Genomic DNA, 15,458 nt, shown 5'->3' on the forward strand with positions numbered 1-15,458 from the left:
GATTTTCCAATTGCTTTACCAGTTACTGGCCCTTTGGCCCATATTGTCTGTAGCCAACATGATACCAAGACCTACTTTTATTTGTCTGCCCATGATCCATACTCCTCCATATCCACGTTGCAATCCAAAAGCCTATTAAATGCCACTATTGTATCTGCCCCAACCACCAACCCTGGCAATGCATTCCAGGCACTCACCAACCTAAAAAAGTTGCACTACACATCTCTTTTAAACATTACCCCTCTCACGTCAAAGCCCTCTATTATTTCCAACCTGGGAAAAGTTTCTGACTGTCTACCCCATCTATGCCTCTCATACATATAAAGTATATAACTCATTTAATTCCTGCCATCGGGAAGACGGGTAAAGGAGCCTGAAAACTAATGTCCAGGTTCAGAATCAACTTCTACGAAACAACCATCAGACTATTGAACACTCCAACCTCCACCTAAGCTCAGAATTACATAGATGCAGGAGACATTGTTTTTGTCTTTGCACTATATTGTTTGTGTTTTTATATGTACTGAACCTTTTGTTGTTTATGACAGTGTTTACAGAGTACTATATTTACATATGTTTAAGTAAGGATTATATTGTTCTGTTTTGGGACATTGACAACAAAACACTCTTGAAATGTCAATACCTCTACCAGGTCTCCCCTCAACTTCCGTGTTCCAAAGAAAACAGACCAACTCTGTTCAGCTTCTCCTTATGGCTAATGCCCCTAATCTCGACCATCCTTTCCAAAGCCTCCACATCCTTTCTGTCACGGGGCTACTCTGTACGACTCGAAGTGAACTGTTTTGTTCTACAGAACAATTATTGGAGATCCAATAGACTGCAGATGTTGAATTCTGGATCAGCAACCAATCATTTCAACCTGGTGGGACTTACTCAAGGAAGGAAGAGTTCATGTCAGTTGTGCTTTTTCCTTCCTTTCCACGCTGGGGGATCCTGCCTTGTCAATTAGAATTATTTGGCCAATTGAAATTATTTTCCATGGACAGATGTTCCTCCAAGCATACTGTTTGTTGCTCTTAATTATTCATGGAGTCTGCTTAGCTTTATGCCCTACTGTCCCAGACTCATTGTCATGGTGACATATGATCCAGGACCCCCACCCACACCTGTTGGGCCAAATCCTTAACAACATTTCAAGAGGAGATGTGAAATCAGATCTCAAAAAATTATTTATTTTCACGTCTTTTATGTTATTTTATTAGGAGATTATAACATCCAGGAAGACTTCAAGCACCAACCGCCAATGTACACAATAAAAAATATGACATAACAACGAATGACTGCGTGTGCCTGGGAATGCTGTCTGTATTTGGATCTATGGATTCATAAGATGGCATATTTTAACCCTCCTGCTCCAATGCCATGCACTCCTAAGACAGAGCTGGAGCAATTTCGATGGTGTTGATTCTGAGGACCGTCTGAGGTTGAATATTTACTACAAAAAAGAAGCAAAGAAAATCATGTTTAAATTAAACCGCAAACTCAGAAGGTAAAAAGTTGAAGAAAAGTCAATGGTGGCACAGTGGCGCAGCTGGTAGACCAGCTGTCTCACAGCGGCGGTAACCTAGGTTCGATCCTGAATTAGCATGCCGTCTGTGTGGGATTTGCACATTCTCCCTGTGTCCGTGTGGCTTTCTTTACGGTACTCTGATTTTCTCCCATTTCGCAAATATGTGTGGGTTTGTAATAATAATAATAATAATAATTTTATTTATAGAGCACTTTAAAAACAAACATAGCTGCAACAAAGTGCTGTACATCACTAATCATTGACAAAAAAGTTAATACACACCAAAAATAACAATCAAAAGAAATGGTAGGAAAAGACAGGTAAAATAAAGAAACATCAAAAAACACCACAAACAGAAGCAAAGCCTCAGGCATGGTCATGTAGATTAATTGACCTCTGTAGATTGCCTCCAGTGTATAGAGAGTGGATGAGAAAGTGGGATAACATGGAACTGTTGTGAAGGTGGTGAATGATGGTCAGCATGGATTTGGTGGGCTGAAGAGCCTGTTTCCATGCTGTGTCTTTCAATCCAATCAATTTATATTTACAGAAAATGATTGTTATATTAGGATTATAGTTCTAAAAAAAAGTAACCATAATTCAAGAGGAAAGATAAATATACTCATGAAGATAAATTGACATTATTATTATTAAGATAGATTATATATGAAGTTAGGAAATGCCATGTTGGAACACTAGATAATGGACATGGACTGGTTCATGTGCTGAGAAGTTGCAAATGGAATACAACATTGTGCAATCATCAGCCAACACCTCCAGTTCCAATGTAGAAACAAGGAACTGCAGAAGATGGTTTACAGAAAAGGACACAAAGTGCTGTAGTAACTCTATGGGTTAGGCAGCATGTCTGGAGAACGTGATAGGTGACCATTCGGGTCAGGACAGAAGAAGGGTCTGAATTTGAAATGTCGCCGATCCACGTTCTCCAACCGTATGATGAATACGAGGTCCTTTAAGAAGCAATGGTTATTGGACCTACGCCTCAGGACATTGCAACCTGCTATTCACTGAGGCTGGGATGACTGATATCTAATAACCTCAAATCACCTTCCTCTAGCGACATTTCTCCTTGATTGGCTTCAGTTTAACTAAAGCTCAATGATGGTCAAATATCATCTTACAATCAGCAACTGTGTTCTCACACAGATTACAAATTGATTTGGCCACACTTGGACCAAGGCTAATGCCAAGTTCTGGTTACAATGTATATACTACCACACTCTAACAAATGCAAAATGAAGCCCATAAGAAACGGCGTTGTCAAGGCCTATGTGCAAATGTCAGAGTTTGCATACTCTTGAATGCAGCAGTGACACAAGCAGCAGATCTAAATAGTACACTAATGTTTGCCACACAACCTGCTGAGAAGTTTTGATAAAACACTAATCTAATTATAATACATAAGCACAAAAAGCTGGAGTAACTCAGCGGGACATAAGCAAATTGCTAGTATACATTATTAAAATACCGGCAATCTAACTTACTATTTTTCCTACGGTAACGTTTCCTCCGTTTGAATCTGAAATGTATTCTAGGCCATGATTCCGTCTTCTCAACGACCGTTGCCTCTACTCGTACAAGGTCTCGCCTGAAACAACAACCTACATTGTTAAAGTGCCTTCGACTAACAAAAATATCATCAGGGCCTTTACAAGCTGTAAATTAGACACTGCATTTTGGCTCTCAATGACATTGCAAAGTCACATCATATGTTGTATTGTTATGATGACAACAAATTGATTTCTTACAAGGCACACAGAAGCGAACTAGCAGCCTAGAGCACTTGGAATTGGCACAATCTCAACTCAACATTTAATAGGAAAGCTTGCTTGGGGAACTTCCATCAGCCAGGCTTGATAACAAAATCTGAAAGTGATTTCAAGTCGATGCAAGTGAGATGGTCATATTTAAGCTAATGTGATAACTCGGCTCCTGCTGGATGCATTTCAAAAGTTATTTTGTCTAGATAGCTTTAATAAGATTAATTTTAGACTACGAGTGAATCCTTTGATTTGTAAACTAAACCTTACCCAAGAAGTGGTCTTCCGATGAGAGTGAAATCATCCCCACCAACCAACAGAACCTGTATAAAGCATAAGGAAAACCAAGGACTATGTCACTATTTCTAATCATACATTTCTTTCTGACATGTTGGGGATTGTTTAAGATCAGAGCTTCCTATCCAACATGACGAAACATTCAAGTTGAACAGATAGACAGTTCACTTCCATAATTGCACTCACTGTCTCACAACCTTGGGCAGGCTAGGACTTTATTCCTTGGAGCGTTGGAGACTGAGAGGTGATCTTACCAAGTTGTATAAAATCATGAGCAGCGAAGGCAAGATAAATGTACATGGTCTTTTTCTCAGGGTTGGGGAATCTAAACAGGGCATAGATTAAGGTGAGCGGGAAAGATTTAATAGAAACCTGGGAGGCAACATTTACATACAGAAGGTGATATGTATATGGAACAAGCTACAAGTGGTTGAGACAGGTACACTAACAGACTTAAGAGACAATTGGATTGGTACATGGATAGGATAATTTAGACGGTTATGGGCTAAGCATGGGCAGGTGGGATTAGTATAGATGGGGCATATTGGTCAGTGTGGGCTGAAGGGCCCATTTCCATACTGTATGACTATATAAGGGGCATTTGGACAGATACTTGGATAGGAAAGCTTTCTAGGGATATGGTTCAAACATGGGTAAATGGGATGTGAATAGATGGGCATCTAGGTCAGCACAGACGAATTTGGCCAAAATACCTGTTTCCATGTATTATGACTCTTTGCCCCTTACCTTTTCTAGTCTGATCCTGTCTCCACAGCCTGCTTCAATGTGATTTTCTATCAGAATCAAGTCTTCATTGGTTACTTTCCATTGTCTACTTGCAAAGTGTACAACTGCAAACAGTCTGCCGTATGCTCCTGCAGTGATCAACTCCTTAACATTCTGTACAACCTCTGCAAACAAAATAAAACTAATTGTCTCAATGAGCAGAATCGGATTCAATAGAAATAAATATTAAAGTTATAATCTAGTATTTCTCTAGCAGAGGCAGACAATACAATATTTAAGCCTCAAGTGCTTTACGGGAATGGTGATTGTAATACAAAATCATAGAAATTTGATGTAATGAGATGATGCCTGGACAGGACAACATATATAACTTAAAATCTTACCTAGGTGATGTTTTGCCTCTTCTATAGGATCAGGCAATTTGGTCTCAGGCCATGGTGGTTTTGATAATGATGTTACCGCTTCTTTTCTGTCAGATTTGATTAAAATGAAATAATATCAAGTCTCATTCTTCGTTAAAATCGCACGTAAAGTTCTGGTTATGTACTGGAGCATTACACTGAACCTTTTAAAAATGGTTTATAGTTTAACAAATACATTCAAGGCAATTTTGTAATTACAAATATTGTGCAGTAACATCCACACAGATAATCATTCAAAATTCGTAAATTAGCTCATTTAAATAATGCAATTCTGCATGTTTTCTTTTAAAGGGGTTACTTTTAAATTGGAGCCGAGACTCCAATAAAATTCTGTTGGAAACAAAGTGCACCCAACCCCAGCAACAACTCTGCATCCAGGCCAGAACATTTCAAACCTGTTCAGTCATTAGCTCTGGTTTTTGAATGTGATAAATGAAAATATGTTTCCCACTTCTCTCTTGTGGATAATATTGGGACTGAATGTATTGAATTACAATTTAAATTACAATTTAACTCCTGTTGTCCTGTCACAAATGTTCTGATGTGATACTGAATAACCAAGATAAAGAATACATAGGACTATACTTAGAACCTCTGCAACATGGCAACCATGACCATAGAGTTCTCTGTGGTTGACCTATTTCTGCACTGTATCACTGATAGTGGCCTTTTGTCTCAGACATATATCTGCAAGTGTTTACATAAAGTTATCAATCTTAGTACTTACACAACCTGTTCAGAGACAGGAACATTGAAGATGACAGTAAGTATGTATTAAAAAAAAAACACAAATTCAAAAGCAAAACATAAAGTATTATAGGAACTCTGTGGGTCAGTCAGCATCTGGGGAAGGAATGGACAGTTGCTGTTTCGGGACAGTACACTTCTTCAGACTGTCAGTGAATGAAAATCCTTAATTGCTTTGTTACAAGCTGAAAATATTTTCTTGTTATTAAGTTAATGGTTAAATGTAAACCGTTGGCTCCTAGCATGTCAGGAACCAGAAAATGGAAAAATAAATTGAACTCCACAACAAACACAATACTGGCGGCTGAGCAAATTTCTCAAATAATCTATCAAATCTCCCGAAAATTTAAAATGTGATGTTTGCAGTTGTTTGAAAATGCAAGGAACTATGAAAGTAATGCTTTGGAGGTTATCAATGGAGAATTCTGAGTTACAATTTCATCATTTCTTCATGATGAAATTGTATCACTGATATTACGTTTTCCTCAGATTTGTGTACCGGCAAAATACTTTGTCGTGTAGACAGCCAACAGTTTCCCAATGACTATTAGGCCACCATCTTTTTTTTTTAAATTCATGCCTTACCACACAAAAATAAAGTAAAAAGCATAATATCTCTTGCTAAAACTCCCTATGATAGCGAGTGCAAAAATATTGACCATATTTAACAATTTTATGTCAACTACATTTACCTTGGTTGAATTGTATTATTTTGAGAACTCTGATGTCTTGCAGTGAATGCCAGTGACGACACTATAAAAACAATGTTATTTGTTACACGTCACAAATTTCACATCAAAACAGGACATAAACAATTTATATACATTTTGAAATAAAGCACACCTATTCCATGATCAAAGTCATATTCAGTACATTTTCTAAAATTCCACACATTAAAATATTTTGTGTGCATAAAACAAGCTATTATACAGTTTACAGCCACATCTGGAGCATTTTGCTTTCTGGGACTATAGTGTACAAAGGGAATTTAATCATGCTGACCTCATATAAAATATAAATTCGGCCTCAGCTCGACTACTGTGCTCAAGAACACGATAGTTTATGGGTGATTCGATGTATTTATTTTTGGGGTGTGAAGGAGGTGGATAAAGTGGTTGACAATATTGAGGTGTGGACAGATCAGAAGAGGATGGTAATAACTGCAGTATTCAACATATTTAGCAGATGAGATGCAACACAAATAAATGTGTGGTAATTCATTACTTGGAAGAACATAGTCTAAGCTGCGCAGAGACAGAAAAAAACAGGGTACAATTATACAAGTTACCAAAAATTGTGCCAAACTTCAACAGACCACTCTTCATTCACCCGTTTCCTCCTTCAGCTCCATCGGCAACGTCCCACTCCTCAAACCTCTATCATCTCTCAGTTGACAAGTTCAAGCCTTCACCAAAACAATTCCACCATTCTCCATCATCACCTCTGTGACACTCCACACCCACCTCAACACTTGTTACTCACTGACTCGAACCCTCCCTGCCCACCTGCCTCACCCACCACCTCCCCACCCGCTTCTCCGTCATATTCAATTCCACCTATCTATTTCCTCCAGAGATGTTGCCTGACCCGCTGAGTTACCCCAACACATTGTGGTTTGGTCAAGATTCCAGATCTACAATTCCTTCAGGCTTGCCTCACCATCACTACGTCCCAACCAAATATTATAGAGGGTCTATAATATAATCTTTGGTCCCAACCCTCCTTGCCCACATCTCCATCCATCATCTGACCTGAATGGCAAATTCTACTGCTATTCCTTCTGACCCATCCACCTCCCGACCCTCCAACTGCCAACCCCTCACTGCCACCCCCTGGTCTTCCAGCCCACAGCCAGCCCACGCTGCAGAATGCCCGCTCACCGGCGGCCCGGACCCGACACCAGTTCCAGCTCCAGTTGCCGAGCAACCTCACGCAGCCTCGAGCCGCCATCTTCCCGGCGGAAGCGCGGCGCGGGTCCGTGCGGGAACTCCCTCCGGCGAGGGGGACGAGATAGGGGACGGACAGCGACGGCCGCGGTAAGTGTGGATGTTATTGTGTAAAGCACCGAGATCTGCCGGGTGCAGGGTGATGGTGCCCTCGCCTTAGTCAATCATATCACCCAGTGCTCGCCCCTTCGTCTCTGGGGGTGAGGGCGGCGCGTCCAAACCCCGCACTAACCCCGGCCGCTGCTCTATCACTGAGAGGCCGATAGATACCCTGTCACTGAGGGGCCGATACCCTGTCACTGAGGGGCCGATACCCTGTCACTGAAGGGCCGATAGATACCCTGTCACTGAGGGGCCGATAGATACCCTGTCACTGAGGGGCCGATAGATACCCTGTCACTGAGGGGCCGATAGATACCCTGTCACTGAGGGGGCGATACCCTGTCACTGAGGGCTTACTGCTCTATCAAGGAGGGCCCGATACCGCCTAACGGGTTGAGATGCCAAACCGAGATCTCATCTTCTGCCAGATGGATGTTAAAGACACCCAGAGATATTCTGCGAGCAGCGAGTGACGTTTCCCCCACTTTATTGCTGAACCTTCATCAGGGAAGAAGAAATTAACAGTTACATTCTTTAACAACAGCAGTGAATTCATTTTGAAAAATACCCACTCCAGTGGCTGGAAAGTACTTTCAGTTGTGAAAGGTGCCGAGCAACTACCTGTGATAGTTTTAGAGTCGTAGAGCTACACCGCACGTTGAGCTGCACAAGCCCTTCTGCCCAATTTATCCATGCTGACTAATTTGTGAGTCCCACTCGCCTGTGTCTGGTCCATACCCCCCACCCCACCCCAAAACCTTTCCTATCAATGTGCCGGTCCAATGCCCATTAAATGTGCTAATTGTACGTGCCTCTATCACTTTTAAATCTACACTTTCTAGTTTTTGACTCCCTTACGCTGGGAAGGGGGGTGGGGAGGGGGAAGGATTCTTCAGACCTTTCAGATGCTTTCCGGGTGACCAGAACTGTATTCAGTACCAGGGAGTACAAATACCTTGGAGAGCCGGCTGTACTTTTTGAGATTGCTCTGCTCCTTCAACGTCTGCAGTAAGACGCAGCAGATGTTCTACCACTCAGTGGTGGCCAGTGCCATCTTCTTCTCTGTCGTGTGCTAGGGTAGCAGGGCGAAGGCCATGGATGCAAATAGGATTAACAAACTCATCAAGAAGGCTGGCTCTGTCCTGGGGGCAGAGTTGGATTTATGGGAGGTGGTCTTGGAGGGGAGGATGCTCCTCAAACTGCAGAGCATCTTGGACAATACAGTTCAACCCCTCCATGACACACTGGTGAACCTAAGGAGTACCTTCAGCAACAGACTGCTTCTGTCATGGGGTAGACTGACTCCCCTGCCCAAACTTTGCACATCCCCAATCCTTAACACTCGTCATTTTATTTTATGCATTTTGTGTTTTATGACTGTTGGCAGATTAATTTCCCTCATGTGATAAATAAAGTTCTATTGTATCATATTCCAAAAGTAACCTTACCAACATCAGTCTTGACCCGAAACGTCACCTATTCCTTCGCTCCAGAGATGCTGCTTCACCCGCTGAGTTTCTCCAGCATTTTTGTCCACCTTCGATTATTCTGGCATTTGCAGTTCTTTCTTAAACATCATGTATGTGCCATTTCCTGTATTAAATACCCTGAAAAATGAAGACAAGCATGCCAAACACCACACAGTTCTATGTTATAGTCTGAAGAAGGGTCTCGACGCGGAACATCACCCATTCCTTCTCTCCAGAGTTGCTGCCTGTCCTGCTGAGTTACTCCAGCATTTTGTGTCTATATTCGATGTAAACCAGTATCGGTAGTTCTTTCCTGCACAGTTCTATGTTATAGATATTACTACATTTCCTGTGCATGTTGTATATTTTCATGTCCTTCTCTGGGAAAAAAAAACTCTTGAAATAATGTAAGACAAACAGCATTTGTAGAAAACCATCACGGGTTTTCTCTGGGTGCTCTGGTTTCTTCCCACACCCCAAAGGTTTGTAGGTTAATTGGCTTTGGTAAAATGTAAATTGTCCCTTGTGTGTAGGATAGTGCTAGTTGTTGGGGCGATCACTGGTCGTCATGGACTCGGTAGGCTGAAGGGCCTGTTTCTGTGCTGTATCTCTAAACTAAATGAAACTGGACTGTACATATGCTGGTAGTTTTGTTTAAAAAATACTGAGAAAGCCAAAAGATCCTTCAGTTTTTGTTAAGCAATTTCTTACAAATTTGTGTGGAATGAGAACTTCTGAGCTCTGCAATGAATGAATAAATGAGAGCATGAATTTGAAACATGATTATGAGGTTGCTTTTTCATGTATGTAAAATCGACGAGTTTACAGCTTAGATTTTTACAAGATGCCTGATAAGAAGCAACTCATGAAATGGTGACAACGTGAAGTTTTTGCTGATGCTTGCATCTATTGTGTGTGTACATGTCGGTATGTCTGTGGTGGGACAGGGCAAGAGTATTTACATAAGAATTATTCTTTCAGATTGAGAGAGTGGGCTCTTAGAGGATGTTTGGGTTAGTGAGAGCATCTTGAAGTAGGGTACTTGGATTTAGAAACATATAGAAACATAGAAAATAGGTGCAGGAGTAGGCCATTCGGCCCTTCGAGGCTGAACCACCATTCAATATGATCATGGCTGATCATCCAACTCAGTATCCTGTTCCAGCCTTCTCTCCAAATCCCCTGATCCCTTTTGCCACAAGGGCCACATCTTAACTCCCTCTTAAATATAGCCAATGAACTGGCCTCAACTACCTTCTGTGGCAGAGAATTACACAGATTCACCACTCTCTGTGAAAAATGTTTTTCTCATCTCGGTCCTAAAAGACTTCCCCTTTATCCTTAAACTGTGACCCCTTGTTCTGGACTTCCCCAACATCGGGAACAATCTTCCTGCATCTAGCCTGTCCAACCCCTTAAGAATTTTGTAAGTTTCTATAAGATCTGCCCTCAATCTTCTAAATTCTAGTGAGCACCAAAGAGGTCTAAACTACCATTTAGACCGAAGAGTAATGCCCTGTCCCACTTAGGAAACCTGAACGGAAACCTCTGGAGACTTTGCGCCCCACCCAAGGTTTCCGTGCGGTTCCTGGTGGTTGCAGGTGGTTGCCGGAGGTTGCAGGTAGTGGAAGCAGGTACGGTGACTGACAAAAACCTCTGGGAACCGCACGGAAACCTTGGATGGGGCACAAAGTCTCCAGAGGTTTCCGTTCAGGTTTTCTAAGTGGGACAGGGGCATTACAGTGTGTAGGAAAGAACTGCAGTTGCTGGTTTAAATCAAAGGTAGACACAAAATGCTGGAGTTACTCAGCGGGATAAGCAGCATCTCTGGAGAGAAGGAATGGGTGACATTTCTGGTCGAGATGTTTCGGGTCTGAAGAAGGGTCCCAACCCGAAACGTCACCCATTCCTTCACTCCAGAGATGCTTCTTGTCCCGCTGAGTTACTCCAGCATTTTGTGTCTATCTTGGAACAAAGAGTTGCCTGTTTGAGATTGTGATTGACATTTTTTTTCTCAGGATTATAACTCTGGAAATTTCTACGCCTTAGAACTATAAAGGTGGAGTCACTGACGTTGACAAATATTTTAAACTAAGGAAATGCAGGGGAATATAGAGAGAGAACAGGAAACGGGTGCTTTGACTAGAATTAGGTCAGCTGAGATCTGACTGAAGGACAGGGCAGGCTGGTGGGGCTCATTGACCTGCTCCTGATTCTGTTTATGTTCTTAAACACGCCTTCAAATTCATCCATTAACTGTATCTTTAACCGTGCCCTTTGTCCAATATGGAAGTTGCCATATTGCGACATTGAGCCATATTGGTAAATATGGACACCTAGATACTTGCTGCTCCCGATTGACAGAAAGTATGGTCATATAATAATTGGTTGTTGGTGGTTGGTGGTGTTAAGGAGATGGGAGAAGATGGGGGTGCATTTCTAAAATGCTAGAAATATTGGCCAAACAACCATGCCATAAAGCGGCTTTGGCATATCGGCACTAAGTTTGACTTTAAGTCTCATTTATACGCTTTCATTATACTGCCTCTGCCAGCTGATACCCTCTGTAACACACCACCTACGGGAGGGTGGGAAATCTGGTTGCTTCCTTGGAAGGACTTTTGAGTGAGTCAGTATCCTTTAAGTACTGGAGGTTAGGCCACTGAACAGCTGGTACAAAGGGGAAAATGCTGGGCACACCTGAGATCAGGGTGTGTATATCAAAGTTAACACTCAACAAAAACTAGTGGAAGGGTCAATTTACTGTAAGGGTAAAAAGGGAAATTCATCAATCTATCCTTAATTGCCAGCTGCCTGTATTTTCAGTGAAGAAATGTGAAGATGTGTGAGGCAGATTTTTAATACAGAGAGTGCTGGGTGATGGTGGAGGAGGCAGATACAATAGTGGCATTTGGATAGGCACGTGGATCTGCATACAGGGAATGAAACTACGAGTCATACAGCATGGAAACAGGTCCATCAGCCCAACTTGCCCACACCAACCAACATGTCCAATCTACACTGGTCCCAACTGCCTTCATTTGGCCCATGTCCTTCTAAACCTATGCCATCCATGTGTAGGAAGGAACTGCAGATGCTGGTTTAAATCGAAGATCGACATAAAAAGCTGAAGTAACTCAGCGGGTCAGACAGCATTTCTGGAGAAAAGGAATTTATGGCGTTTTGGGTCGAGACACTTCATCAGACTGCCTGAAGAAAGGTCTTGATCCAAAAAGTCATCTATTCCTTTCTCCAGAGATGCTGTCTGACCCGCTGAGTTACTCCAGCTTTTTGTGTCTAGTCTATCCATGTACCTATCTAAATGTTTGTGGAGTTATAACTGTTAGGCTTATAGACTTGCAGTGACCGTAGCTTGCTGTTTCTCTGGGAATTGTGGAAGGGATATGCACCGGAAGAAATGCCCCCTCACTAATGTAGACTTTATCTATTATCTATTATCTAACCCTTTGGAGCCAAGTATCCCTCATAAACCAATGTATGTCCTTGGGACAGGGTAAACCTGTGGGGTTGGGTTGCTATGCACATTTGGTGTTCTCCACCTGCTATCTGCTCAATACCTAATGGGGTCAGTGTGCAGAACATCCATTGAACACCTTTTATTCACACTTACCAGGGGAATCTTCTTCACAATGATCTGCACTTTTGGATATACTAGCAACAACTCTGCCACCTCCTTATTCTTTGTACACCCACACCTTTAATTGGTACTCATTGACTTTTTGTGCATCCCTTCCTCAATTGAGTTCTTATCTCGTCATCTCTTGCATGTGCAATCCCTATATTGTTACCATTTATAAAGTGCTTTAAGAAATTGTCCTTTTACATTAATGATGCTCTATAAATGCCACCCCCTGGAATTATGGCTCATTGCTTCTCTACACAGAAGTGTGGTGAAGCCTTAAAGGTAATTTGTTTTTTTAATTTTTTTATTTGCTTCTTTTATAGATTCAACAATGGAGGTCTTTGTGTCTCAAAATTTAGAGTTACTACAAGAAGAAAGGACAGCTGAAATTGAAGAAACCAGGTATATTTTCTCAAAACTCCCTTTTATCTTTAAATTTCATGAGCTTGTGGTATTCAGCTCCACATCTCTATTCATTGTTTCCTCAATAAATTTATAATTTATGACCAACAGTTTAGTTTTCTGATACCTTTCACCTGATTGCTGCAGGAATGAAAACTCAACTCCAAATGAGAGATTTCTGATTCAAATCAACTTGCAATGTTGAATATTCATGAACTTATTGATAGAAGACCAGATATTGATTCTGGCTCTGACATCTGTAATTTGTAGAAGATTTTTAAATGCCAACTGTACTGATACACAACTTGATGGATATAATAAATATTGATGATCTGTCTCTTGGAAAGCTTATGCTTTTAAGCAGTCCACCAGGAGATTCCAGTCAGTAAATGTATGTTGAACAAAGCTGATTAGATTACTGTGGTCGTTTTTAGTTCTACCATTTGGTGGAGTGTCACCAAGGAACAGATCCAACAACTTCCAGCAGTCTTAAAATGTAGGTGTATATGCAAAAGGAAGAAAGTATACAACATATTAAAGGTGTGGGCTAACAAAAGGCTATGCATATACATGCAGAACTTGGTCCCTGCTGATTGGGAAAATGATTCCAACTTTAATGGTTGAGAGCCGATTTAGAATTGAGCTTATTCTTTGCACAAAGTTATGTGATCTGTGGAGAAACTCATAACAAATGGATAGGTGGCATTTTGGGTTAAGACCCTTCTTCAGACTGAAGTTTATCCACACATCCTCTGCCCTTATCCTAACTTCAGGTACTTCCCCCTGAAACCGCAAGAGACATAGCGCCAGTTTCTGCACCTCCTCTCTCACATTAATCCAGGGACCCCAACAGCCCTTCCAGGTGAGATTCATATGCACCCTCTCTAACCTGATCTACTGTGTTGGGTGCTCCCAATATGACCTTCTTTACATAGGTGAAATTAAGTGTAGACTTGGTGATTATTTCGCCAAATACTTGTACTTGGGCCATCAAGGACTGCTGCATATCCCGGTTGCAAACCATTTTAAGTCTTCTTCCCATTCCCATACCGACCTTTCTTCCTGGGGACCTCCTCCACTTCCAGTGTGAGGCCACATTCAAACTGCAGGAACAGCACCCCATATTCCATTTAGATAGCTTACATGGCCAACAGTAAGAGCATTGAATTCTCCAATTTTAATTAATTAACCCCCTTTCAACCCCGTTTTAATTAATTAACCCCCTAACAACTCCCCCCTTTCCTCCCCTCTCTTCCCTATGCCCCACCTGGATGCATACCCATTTCTCCCACTAACCTGCCCTCCCTTTTGGCATTCTCCGTCCCTTCCACTTAAATTCCTTTCTTGACTTCACATTTATTTTCTCTTCTCTCCCTTTCTCACAGCCTTTTGCCTTATTTTCCTCTCTCGCCTTTGTTCACCCTCCACCAATCAATCCTCCCCTCCTGCACCAGTATCCACTTGTCCTGCCCCCACCTCTCTTGCAGCTTTCTCCCCCTTACTATACTCTGAAGAAGGGTCCTGACCTGAAACATCACCTATCCATTTCTTCCAGAGATGCTGCTTGACCTGCAGAGTTACTCCAGCTCTTTGTGTCAATCCTGTTACATCATACTTGATTTGCTGATCTAAATTGGTGCCAGGTGTAGCAGTGCCTCACATATTAAATTAATAGTCTTGTTTTCAAATACGCCTGTAGCTTCTTCACCTTATCCTATCTCTGTAACTTTTTTTAGCTCTGCAACTTCTTGAAATTGTTTTTCCTACAATTCTGCCCTCTTGTGCATTGCTGATTCTCTGAGTCACCCCACCATTAGTGACTGTATCTTCAGCAGACAAGGCTCAAAGCTTAGGAATTTCTTCCCCATTTCTCTCCACTGTCTGTCTCTCCTCCACCAAACCTGTCTATTTTAATTGCATGTTTCGCTGTCAAGATTGATCTGAATTCTGATGTGAAGCACATTGAGATTTTCCCCCCCAAGTCAGGAGTGCTGTATAAATGCAAGTTCTTTTTGACTATTTTATACTGTTATTTTTGTTTGGTTATTTCAGGGAATGGCAGGAAAATGTCTCTGTGAAAAAACTCCAGCAACGAGGAGTATGTCTGGTGAAGCTTCAGGTGGCAAGCCAGAGAACTGGACTGTATGGACGCTTACTTGTCAGCTTAGAACCGAGAAAGTATGAAGCCAGCGCAACATTGCCCAGCAATAACTTTGGTCCTGGTGTGTTCATGTTGAGTTTTTCCTTAATGCTGTCACATAAATTACATCAAAAATATACTGCAGTGTCTGATTGCTGTCGCATTCAACTCTTCTCAGAAAAAGCCTCATACGTGAAGAAATAATTGTAAGGCACAGAAACAGGCTCTTTG

At 41.7% G+C, this 15,458-nt stretch overlaps 2 protein-coding genes across 2 annotated transcripts in view; one reads left to right on the forward strand and one right to left on the reverse strand.

Moving 5' to 3' along the window:
* Nucleotides 1-1,172: 1,172 nt before the first annotated feature.
* Nucleotides 1,173-7,540, reverse strand: mrpl21 (mitochondrial ribosomal protein L21). The gene is made up of 7 exons (XM_055649690.1): nucleotides 7,406-7,540; nucleotides 6,218-6,278; nucleotides 4,740-4,825; nucleotides 4,357-4,520; nucleotides 3,583-3,635; nucleotides 3,037-3,140; nucleotides 1,173-1,456 (listed from the first exon to the last, which is right to left on the reverse strand). Exons 1-7 carry the CDS (start codon nucleotides 7,473-7,475, stop codon nucleotides 1,392-1,394), a joined length of 603 nt encoding a protein of 200 aa, XP_055505665.1. The 5' UTR covers nucleotides 7,476-7,540; the 3' UTR covers nucleotides 1,173-1,391.
* ighmbp2 (immunoglobulin mu DNA binding protein 2) overlaps nucleotides 7,517-15,458 on the forward strand; it is a 44,834-nt gene continuing 36,892 nt past the window's right edge. Inside the window, exons 1-3 of the mRNA XM_055649691.1 lie at nucleotides 7,517-7,561; nucleotides 13,009-13,087; nucleotides 15,140-15,309. Of these exons, the coding sequence (XP_055505666.1) occupies nucleotides 13,017-13,087; nucleotides 15,140-15,309 (241 nt within the window). The 5' untranslated portion in view covers nucleotides 7,517-7,561; nucleotides 13,009-13,016. The remainder of the gene's footprint in view (nucleotides 7,562-13,008; nucleotides 13,088-15,139; nucleotides 15,310-15,458) is intronic.

Source organism: Leucoraja erinacea, chromosome 18 (assembly GCF_028641065.1).
Source record: "Leucoraja erinacea ecotype New England chromosome 18, Leri_hhj_1, whole genome shotgun sequence".
Classification (NCBI taxonomy): Eukaryota; Metazoa; Chordata; class Chondrichthyes; order Rajiformes; family Rajidae; genus Leucoraja; species Leucoraja erinaceus.

Excerpts from the sequence above, each read along its gene's own strand:
- mrpl21 (XM_055649690.1), bottom strand. The coding sequence starts at position 7,475 with ATGGCGGCTCGAGGCTGCGTGAGGTTGCTCGGCAACTGGAGCTGGAAC. Across the intron at positions 4,521-4,739 it reads AGAGGCAAAACATCACCTAG|AGGTTGTACAGAATGTTAAG; the intron begins GTAAGATTTTAA and ends TTTTGTTTGCAG. Across the intron at positions 3,141-3,582 it reads ATCGGAAGACCACTTCTTGG|GCGAGACCTTGTACGAGTAG; the intron begins GTAAGGTTTAGT and ends TTGTTGTTTCAG.